Source organism: Sinocyclocheilus anshuiensis, unplaced genomic scaffold (assembly GCF_001515605.1).
Source record: "Sinocyclocheilus anshuiensis isolate Anshui unplaced genomic scaffold, SAMN03320099.WGS_v1.1 scaffold930, whole genome shotgun sequence".
Lineage (NCBI taxonomy): Eukaryota > Metazoa > Chordata > Actinopteri > Cypriniformes > Cyprinidae > Sinocyclocheilus > Sinocyclocheilus anshuiensis.
Window position 1 is genome coordinate 863,904 of NW_015539900.1, and position 11,049 is coordinate 874,952.

At 40.7% G+C, this 11,049-nt stretch overlaps 1 protein-coding gene across 6 annotated transcripts in view; it reads right to left on the minus strand.

Moving 5' to 3' along the window:
• The window catches only part of LOC107686039 (catenin delta-2-like), an 89,107-nt gene that overhangs the window by 5,080 nt on the left and 72,978 nt on the right, over positions 1 to 11,049 (minus strand). For 5 of the 6 annotated variants that reach the window (XM_016482858.1, XM_016482855.1, XM_016482854.1 and 2 more), the window contains 7 exons: positions 9,066 to 9,183; positions 7,426 to 7,611; positions 5,786 to 5,980; positions 3,932 to 4,082; positions 2,879 to 3,101; positions 1,665 to 1,749; positions 600 to 726 (listed from right to left, as the gene is read on the minus strand). In XM_016482858.1, coding sequence (XP_016338344.1) covers positions 600 to 726; positions 1,665 to 1,749; positions 2,879 to 3,101; positions 3,932 to 4,082; positions 5,786 to 5,980; positions 7,426 to 7,611; positions 9,066 to 9,183 — 1,085 coding nt within the window. The remainder of the gene's footprint in view (positions 1 to 599; positions 727 to 1,664; positions 1,750 to 2,878; positions 3,102 to 3,931; positions 4,083 to 5,785; positions 5,981 to 7,425; positions 7,612 to 9,065; positions 9,184 to 11,049) is intronic. The other variant, XM_016482856.1, reaches the window with a different exon arrangement.

An 11,049-nucleotide genomic window follows, 5' to 3' on the forward strand; every position in this document is an offset into this window, starting at 1 on the left:
ACTTGACTAGACTAAAAAGAGTATGAACGTGACTAAAACTAATAGAAACTAAAATGACAGCTTCACACAAAGACTAGACTAAAACTAAAATTAAAACAGGCCGCCAAAAACAACACTATTGTAAACAAAGCGTGTTAATTAAGCAGAACAGACTCTTCTGTAGCGCTGTGTAATTAGGATACGCATGGCGCCCCCTGACTGACAGTACTGTATCAGTTTGAAATGAACAAATATCAGGATGAAGCCTGATCTTGACAGCTGTGTTCCCTCTATGATCACATAACAGCATAAACCACACTTTTTTATCTCCCATTAATGTACTATTTTGAGATTAGTCATTATGAACGACAAGTTGAAAAATTCTCCAACAACCAGCTAGTTGATAAATGAGGTCAACTTGTTTTAGATGCTTTAATTAATGCACTCTGATAAATTTCTGACTACTTGATTTTGAAAACAAGTAGTTTTGATCATTTCAAGTGCTTTTTTATTCCTCTAATCTACTCCTGACAAGGAGATAAAGATGTTGATGATCGAGTGCAAATTATATCAATGATATCGCTTGTTGTCAAAATGGAGGAAAGTGGAGCGACTCTCACCTGATCGATTATTGGGCGAGGTCCGCACAGGAGAGATAGATGGAGTGCGAGAGGAGGAATATGGTCGTTGTCTGTCTCTCTCAATTGTAGATGAAGAGCCAACGAAGTGATACTGAGAATAGCCGTCCTGCCATAAAAATAAGAGGAGCATGATAATCTGTTCATCCAATGGGCGTCGTAAGCAAAATAAATGTGGGTGGGTCCTCCCCCAGAAAAAATTTACTGGAGTATATGCCAAAAGTCGGCTGCTGAGCAACGTTTCCAGTGGTGTAAGTGGTAACGCGGGTTGCGTAGTGTTTTTGATGCAAGCGACCCGAGTTTGCGTCCGCCTTTTGCGAAATCGTTCTTCTCCCTTTTCACATCTCATATCACATCCGAAAGGCCTTTGTTTTCAATAAAAATAAAAATCAAGAAAATAATCGAAAAGTTGAAACAAAGTATCAGGTAGGGTTAGGTGTATCTGAGCAGCAGATGCTGATGCTTTGTTTACTTTGCTGTGTCGCGGGAGTGCAGCAGGCGCGAGTAGTGAAAACACGGAATGGAGTTTCATTTATATGGACTCTGAATGAGCCAAGTGGAATGGATTTGAGGAAGCAGCAGCGTGGAATTCAAGGCTGTAGCTAAATGGAGTTTAATTTATTAGGGCATTCGTCATGTGGAATGGATTTGACTGACGGCGCTCTGAAAAGTACACATATTCCCTGAATTAGAGATGGTAAAAGTGAGTGGGTCCAATATCATTGGTCTTCAAAAGTGGGTAGGTCCTTTCCCACCCTCATTCAATGGTTCCGACGCCCATGGTTCATCCTGAAACTTCACCCATTAAAACCGTTTGGTTACAAGTATATGACAGACACAGAAAGAAAACAAAACAGATTTTCACGCATTTGAAACTGAATTCCTTTAAAAAACTTGGATCAGATAAACCAGTTAGCACCTGCTGGTAGATGCTGTAGCTGCACCACTTGGCAGCAAAAAGCCTCTAACTGCATTGATGCCCATTTAAAAGTATATAGGTGCAAATGTAATAGATGTGAGAACAGCGAGGTCTTCTGAATTTATTACCTTTTTATAGAGGCTTCGCAAATCTCTGTACTGCCACATGCTGTTGAGGACTTGGGATGCCGCCTTCACCACCTTCGGTGTGTGTCTGTAGGGAAACATAGAAGAGGAAATAAATACAATGCATAGCCATATCTGCAATAATATAAGCAACATGAGTGAATTTTCAGTTTCTAATCCATTTCTGGGCTGCTAATATAATGGATTGCTTCATATTTTTTGCAAAGAGTGCAAACTAAATAATACCCTGTGGTATAATACAGAAACTTTATAGAAAGTACGTTCTCAGCTATATAAACAAAGTGTTGGTAGATGTGGACAATAAATAGCTCAGTAAAAATGAATTTTAGTTCAGCTCAATTTGTTCATAGATTTCTCTAATGGTGATAAATTCTAACATAGAAAATAAGCTCTAACGGGAACCTTAAATACTATAACATCTACAGTAAATGCTGTGGCAATGAGTTTTATACTACTCTACCATTCAAAAGTTCCAAAATGTTTCTGTCTTTTAAGCTTCACCATGGCTGCATTTATTTGATCAAAAATACAGTAAACTGTAATATTGTGAAGTATTACTATAATTTTAAATAACTGTTTTCTATTTTAATATATTTTGTCATTTATTCCTGTGGTGGCAAAGCTGAATCTTCAGTAGCCATTACTCCAGTCTTCAGTGTCAGAAATCATTTTAATATTTCTGTTGAAACCATATTACATGTTTTCAGGATTCTTTAATGAACAGACAGTTCAAAAGAAATCTTCTGTAACATTATAAATGACTTCACTTTCCGTTTTGTAGTAGTGTGTCAACCATAAAAAACTAAAAATAACCATTATCTTGTAATGCACTTTCAGAGGTAACTAATCCAGTACAATAGCTCCCAGTAATAGAGCTACTGGACTTCCATCCATCCTAATATCTCCTGAGAGGAGATTTGACTTTAATGTAAATGCGGTTTTTCCACACCGTCTTGCTTTCTAAAAACGGTCTTGCAATACAACTGCTAAAAGTGAATTGCTTAAGTAGTTTTTGCTTTTTCATAATACAGAATAGGAGATGTAATGAATGGAAGGTCCAGCATGTCCTCTTCCTTTACAAACTAATTTCCTTTCCATTTAAATATGCCTAATTCTACGGGACATAGAGTAAAATGGGGTTTTGTCTACACACTCTAATTGGTTGTGATCATGTTACAGAATACTAAGATACTAACTTGTCTCCTTTGCTGCGGGCAATGCCGATGAGTTTCTCAATGCCGCCGGCGTCACGAAGAGCCTTGGTGTTCTCCATGTTCTTGGTGATGACTTCATGCAGAGCGCAGCAGATCGCCGTGATGGTGTCATCGGACATGCTCTTGCTGGCGCCGCTGGTGCCAGTACTGTTGTTATTGTTGCCACCCGGTAGACGATGGACCAGATCCCTCATGGCATACTTGCCTATGGGTTGCGTGAATGAGATGAACGAAAAAGAAAAGTCAGAGAGGAGGCGTGACAACCTTTTCAGAGATTTTGGATTGGGATTGTACCGTCGGCATGCAGAGCTCTTTAAATGCACTGAACCTCAAGGCCGCAACTGAAAATGCCAAAGCGTCCGATACACCCACATCACTACCCAGCAGCTCTATTACACTTAACGTGACCGCAAAAGTCCCATTCCCACCAGGGAGCTAATTCTCTCTGCAACGACCCGTGCTACAAAACTGCTTTCAACCGGAATGCATTGAAGTTACATGAAAGAAAGGTTCCCAAGAGCACTTGCAGCTTTGCCTGCTTCATCGCTGATTTCCTTAAATAATAAAGGGCATTTGAACAGCTCTATCTGAAATGAGATAGACTGCCATCTCGACATTTGTACAGTTTTATGCTGTTCCTTTTGCTCTATATTCCAAAAGAAATTCACACGCCTTCGAACTCACGCAGGGCCAAGACCAGACTGAAAGAGTGCAAGCGGTTGCCAGGGAGACAAGGGGGCCCATCAGAATACACAAACTATTAAAAAGATCAATAGTCTGTTAGTGTCGTGAGCAGCCTTTCAAACAATGGCACCTCACCTCACTGCAATACCCGACTAGAAATGCTACACAGATGCCCTCGCTGATACACACATCACAAATACACACGCTCACACTCAAAAGGAAATAGATCTTGAAAGGCCTCTGCCATACAAGTAATTTAAAGGTACACGTACCTCTGCGGCATTCGGCTCTGCTGGAGTCAAAGAGAAAATGTTAGCTTGAGGCAAACACACTTCCGTGTCCCAAACCTACCTATGAGCTCCTTGTTTCTGACATCAAGGGCCATGTTTCGGAGAGCTGTGGCCACGGCGCAAACCACCCGGTCATTGTCTATTCTCAGCAACTCCACCAGAATGGGCAGTCCTTTCTCTTTCCGAACCGCCGCACGGATGTACACCGACCACTACAGGCACAGGAAACGGACAAAAGGGTCCCGCAAAATGATTATCAATACATCAGCTGAACAGAAACAGGGGCACTGGAATGAGATTTTGGTGTCAACATTGCATGAAATTAGGGCTGTGCGATTAATCGAAATCATCATAAAATCGCGATTTGAGCGTGTGCGATTTCTAAATCGCTTTATAGCACGATTTTTCACGCCCCCGACCTCCCGCAGTATGCTATCCGAACCAATCAGAATGCAGCGCGCCTAAATGGAGCACGAGAACAGAACAGACCGTGCGGGCATACAAACGTAACGCCAGGTTCACACACTCCATCTGTGGTGCGTATTTTTTCTGCGCCCATGTTAACGGATCAGAGCGTTCACACTGCACGCGATTGTGGTCCGGCAGTGCGCTCCAGGAGTCTATTTCTGCTGTGCTGCACGCGCTGAAAGTGACAGTGCATTATTCGCATTAAAAAATAACATGGATTGGCACGGAAATTTAGTAATTACACCATAAATGCATATAATTAAAGTCTACTGTTTCACAGTCAACACATGGCTTTTTGGCTAGATTTAAAACAAGGAAAAATACACTTTTAGATAAACAAGGCAATAATAGATGGCACTCTTGGTGGTAGTTAAACAAAGTTATATTTATTGCGTTTAAACGTGAATATGTCTATGAAAGATTGTATTACTGTACTGTGATATAAGAGAATCACAATGCTGAAAAAGCATTTTCACAAACAACGTTTGGATTTGAAATCAAAATAATGGATAAATGTTGTATTTGTGGTAAACAGCCGCGGATCAGGAGCGGACTGCAAACGCATCCTGTGCGAAAGCAAAATGAGTCCATGCTGCTTCTGCACCGCATACACATACTGTATACGCACTGCAGACGGAGTACGTGTGAACTTGGCGCAACAAATCTAGTTCAACATCTGAGGCAACGCCACAAAGAGCTCTATGACCAATGCATGGCAAAAAAAAATCCCTGGACACGGGATTTTATTTATTTTTTTCTGCCATACGTTTATTCTAGAGACATTTTGTTACACCTTTACTTAGTGATTATTCTGCCTTATGTCTGTTCTAGAGACATGTTACAGCTTTTTGATAAAGCTCTAATTGGTTTTCTTTTGGAAATATGTTTCAAATTCACTTTGCACATGCATTTATGACTGTAAAGCATGTCTGTGTGTGTCAAAATCGAGATTAAAATCGAAATCGCTAAATTGATCAAAGAAATCGCGATAGGTTTTTTTTGTCCATATCGCACAGCCCTACATGAAATGTGAATTTAATTCATTGCACTGTTGTTTGTTTCACTTTTCTGAGCAGAAAATGAGGACAACAGAAAATTTTGAAGTGCAAAATTGCACAATTTGACACAGAATATCTGAGTCACTGTTTACACTTTCAAGACTTTGAGTGAGAATTCAACTCTCTACATTGTATCCATTTGAAGACGTAAGTTTGAAGCCATCAGCTATCTTACACTGGTTGTGTAAATTCGAAAGAGACTGTGTTCTCAATATAAAGTTCACTATGTTCTCCAAGTTTGTGTTAGACATCTGTTTGCTGTTTGTAGAACTCCATGACCTTGACAGACAAAACTGAGGTATGAATGTGTATTAGTGTCAGTCATAATGGTGATGGGTGCCAGAGCCAGTTTGTTTGGTTCGTGGCTCTTTGGGTGCAGGGTTACTCACAGGTTTTAAGGTGGGGCCTACCTTCCAGCTACCCGCTGCCAGATTCTGTAGAGCCCCAGCCGCTCCCTCCAATGTGTCCGGGTTCGAGCACTCAGACAGTAGAGTGAGGTATGGTTTTACTATGGACGGGTGCCACAGCATCTGCAGTCCCTTCGGAGGGTCACTAGAGTCTGGGAAAGGCCCGACACCATCCCACTGAAAGCAGAGAAAGGCAGAGTGTTATTACAGAGTGTTACTATCAAGAAAAAGAATCATAAACAGATACATTCCACAAGGTTACAAAATAGGGCCTGAATCAAAACAGAATAGACAAAGAAAGCAGGTGCTCAACCTTTATTAAATATAGACCATCAGCCTTTATGTAGTTTATTTTTTATAAATTTTTTATGTGGGTTTTGCAACCTTGTTAGCAATATATGTGATACTTAACCCTGATTTCAGTTTTTTTCTAGCAATAAAACAATAAATAAAAGTAGCATGGACAAAACATATAAAAGGGAAAGAATCACCAAAAAAGGTAACAGTGTTTCTAGAAGTTTACAGAAGCCATTACTTCAGTCCTCAGTGTCACATGATCCTTCAGAAGTCATTCTAATATGCTGATTTGGTGCTCAAAAACATTTAATTTTCACTGTTGAAAACAGACTTTGATGAATAGTTCAAAAGAACAACCGTTATTTGAAATGGAAATCTTTTGTGACATTATAAATGTCTCAACTGTCACTTTTGATCAATTTAATGCATGTTTGCCAAATAAATTTCTTTTGGAAAAAAATGGTTTTAACAACAATGAACTAAATATCAGCAAAAATTATGACACTGTTGTATGGCTTAAATTGCTAGATACAGTGGAGATGGGACAGGCCAAAAATCACAATTTAACAAGGATGGAGGGGGTTTCACAACAAAAAAACATGGGATTTGTGCCAAAGTGTAATGGGACACCAAATTGTACCCTATTCATGGAAAGTGCCAGATGCTATTTTATTTTTGGCCATTTTATTAATAAGCACAGTACAGAGCCATCAGGAAATGATGGTGAGAAGAAGGGGAAACAGGACTGGGCAATGTCACGAGCCAGACTAGAACTCATATTGCCTGCTTGAGCATACCAGCTCAATGTGGCTTGTGCACTGATTATCATACCATAGTACGGAATGATTATTCATATACAGTAGTATTTACATGGCACTCCGAGGTACTTTGAAGAATCTCATAGTATTTATTGGAAATAACATGGTACTTTTTTGCTGCATATTGAAATATTTGAAGATAAAGCTCACTGGTTGTTTAGGATACAGCGTAATTAAATAGACAGGGCAAACTCAACTGTCGCACAACCAGATGTGCATTTGCATCATTGTTAAAGGAACAGATGACTCACAGACAATTTAGTTATTTAAAAGTCACAATGCAAAGTAATGCCACCTTTTACCTCGCTATTCATGCCATGCAAATGCTGAACAAACACTCCCGATGCCCTTATCTTCATCTGTTTTCAGAAACTAAATGAAATCAGCCTGGAAAATACATAATTATTCACTGGAGGAGGACGAGTGTCGGCGCAGGCGACCCGCACGTGAATGCCGCTAAGTGATGCTAATTGCCAGCAGCTGCAGGGATAAAAACCCCCGGCCCACCTGATCGTGGCTCTTCTTTTTCTTTTTCTTCTTGCCCCAGCAGCCGGAGCTCTCCGCATCCTTCCCGCTGGCATCGGTGCACAGAACCCCATCCAGCTCCTCCGATCCCATCTGCTGCCCCTGAGACGTCTCTGCCGCCAACCTGTACGACAGGTTCCGCAGGATGCACACGCAGTTCTCGATGGTCTAGAAGGGGGCGCGTTTGATGCACAAAGATTGGAGGGAAAACAAGTTTTCAGATTACAAAAATGGCAAAACATGGAAACACCTGCAAATGGGAGAATTCAAATGGGAGTATCAAAATGACTTATAAATGACTTAAAACTCAATATAGAGAGGTGTGTCACTGCATGACTTTATCTGCGTAATTACCATAAAGCTTGCTTAAAAGCAACCGCAGCTATTGTTGTTTTTTACAACATTGTTGGTGGTAAAGCAATTAGAGGAGCCAAAACAAAACCTAAACTGTCTGTCTAATACAATGTCTATTGCCCCTGCTGGGAAAAATAAAATAAAATGCTGGTTTTATCTAGATTTAGATGAGAAATGCTAGGGATTTCTTCTGTTGAACACAAATCAACATAATTTGAAGAATGCTGGTAACCACACAGTTGACTATGGAAGTCAATACCTCCAACATTCTTCAAAATACCTTCTTTTGTGTTCAGCTGAAAACAGTTATTACTGCATGTAAACCTGCTTGACCAGTAAAGCACAAATCAGCATGAAATACCCACTGATCAATGTGTACTGTTTAGAAATCAACTGTAGTTTGTTAATTTTTTTTTTAGTTCAAACCATGTTGGTTTAACAATATAGAACAGTTGTTAATGATGCTGGCGCACCGGTGCTGGAGTAATAATTTCTTGCTGTTATTTAATCGGTTCGATATTGAATTAATGTCAGATTATTGCTGTAAATAAACACAGCATCTGAAGGCTAGTTCACTACCTTCGCTCTACATTGTTTCGCTTTATCTACAGATGTTGGATTCAATCACAAGTTCCCTCTTATGTCATACTCCTCCGGAGTACCAGAGCACATTCACATGTGCACTCTTCAAAAACAGCACATTCATTCTTAAACTAAAAGATGTACAATGAAATTCGTATATACAGTATGTGAAATTAAAGATATAGATGGAACTGCCTGTTAGCTTGCTTGTTTTGCTCAAGAGCATGATGTATTCAAGCCATGCAAACAAGAAACTCTGCTTCTAACCACAGGTAGTTTCAACCACACAACTATATGATGTTGTGTGCAAATGTTTATTGGAACTATGGTTTTGGGAAACACTGAAACACTGAATCACTGAACTATGTTGGTAACTTGTGTCCATAGTTGGCTAACAATGCACACAAGATCATGAGTGATTTTTAGTGTTATGTGCAATATTCATCAGACTGTGAGCGAACGGACTGTGGGTGGTCGGTGGGCGTGCGTCTGAGACTAAGCTGGTCTAGACTGGGTTTTTTGCCCATTTTGCATTGTGTCTTCAATCTCATCTAACATTTAGCAGTGGAGAAGTGCTCCAAATGGTTGGGGAGTAAAAACTGCACAACTAAACCTGCTAGAATTCTCGGAGGCGCTCCGCTGAATGCATATACTTTGGTAGAAAGGCAGAGGAGGGAAGGTCAAACCTTGCTGTCGATCTCACTGGTGCCCAGGGCTGTCTGGATGACATAGAGCAGCGCATCAGTCAGTCCCTCACACTCTCTCATCCTGCGGCGGGCCTCTTCTCCGGCTGAGCTCACATTCCTGTAGAGAACACATTCACACACACATTCACACAATGTCACGCATGTTGTATTATTGACTCGATTGATTACATTTTGGCAGTTTTGAGCTTCTAAATCAATACTCAACCAACCAAAGGGCAGATGGTCTTCAACATCAATAAGCTTTTCATGGAAATGAGTAGTAACTCACTTTTCCCCCAAGTTCTTTTCAAACAGAGCAATGTTTGGACAGCGGAGTTTTTATACTTTTCAAGAAGTCAACTCTGCAACACGAGAAAGTTTTTAACGTAGAAAAATTCCAAACAGCAGCTTTATGAATCACCAGCAACATGCCTCAAAGTAACAAGCTTAGCATCCCAAGAGTTGGAGACTCGGGAGACCTGAATCGGGAAGTCTGATCTGAGCAGAGCCTTATTCGAAGGTGCCTGTGAGAAAACAAAGACCACATCCTGTCGTCTCTCTCTCGCACACTCTCCAAGAAGCTTCTAAGAGATCTGTGTGTCTCAGGCAGCTGCAGGTGGTGGGGCAACTGTGTCCAACCATTAAATATTCAATCAGACTTCTAGTTCCTCAGCCATCCATGAAGAGGATTAATTATCACGCTGGGCGTAGGGAGCTTAGTCCAGCCATCCAAGAGTGACTCAGCACTTTCTACAATCCTGCTGCTTCAAACCTGAAAGCTGATGCGCAGGGGGAGAGAGGATGGTATATGCATGTAGTATGTGCTATAAATGTAAAGTGCTGTTAACATAAAAATGAGTTTTACAGCAAAAAGTTTCTGAGCTCCGAAAGTACCTGCAGATTTTTTGATGTTTTGAGTGAGCTTGTAATAGCTCCAAAATACACCTTTCCATCTAATCAGCAAAAACTAGAAACTGAAAAATATGATATTAAAATTAACAATATCAAAGCATTACGATGAAAAGGCCTGAACATGTGTAAATAATGCGATCATAACTTATGCATGATGCATCAACATTCATCACAGATAAAAATGACAAAGCCACAACATACAGCAGTCAAATGTATTAGAGAGGCTTTTTAGACCGCACATAGTGGACAACCCAGATACATAAACATTTGACACTATGCCAAAGGTTTTCCCATGCCTGTGTCGTGCCAAATCCAACCTCATTCAAACCATTGGACTCTAAAGGGTAGCTGTTTTAATGCTTCATCAAAAAGTCGGTCACGTTACGGCCATATTTTGTTTTAGTTAATCAAAAGGCAATTTGTTGTGTATAATATGTGCAAGTTAACCGTTTAGCATCAAAGGGGTCATATGATGCGATTTCAATTTTTCCTTTCTCTTTGAAGTGTTACAAGCTCTTGGTGCATAAAGAAGATCTGTAAAGTTGCAAAGACAAAAGTCTCAAATCCAAAGAGATATTCTTTATAAAAGTTAAGAGTCAACCACACCTAACTAAAACTCGTTCTAACACGCCCCCACATGTCTACGTCACAATGTGGGAAGATTTGCATAACGCCACCCAAATGTTCACGCAAAGAAAGAAGGCGTAACTTTTATTCTCGCTGTAGTATTGTTGCTGCCGCCATGTCGTGAAGACGCTGTGTTTCGTTGTGAAAGCGAAACTACTTTGTTTGGCCTTCTAAAAGAGGACGATATCCGCTTCGTCATGCCTAGAGCTGATCCGTGCTGGTCGCTGAGGGAATACATCAACTTCACGTTGTGGATCGCCGGGTCGGCTTTCACCGTGGACGAAGCAGAATCCAGCCCGGGGTCGTCACATGTGGTTGCCGCAAGCCTCCTTCGTCGAATCCGCCGGCCGCGCCATTCTCAAGCCCGCCTGCCACTGCTCACTCTAGCCGCCGCGTGTTTCGTTGTGAAAGCGAAACTACTTTGTTTGGTCTTCCAAAAGAGGAC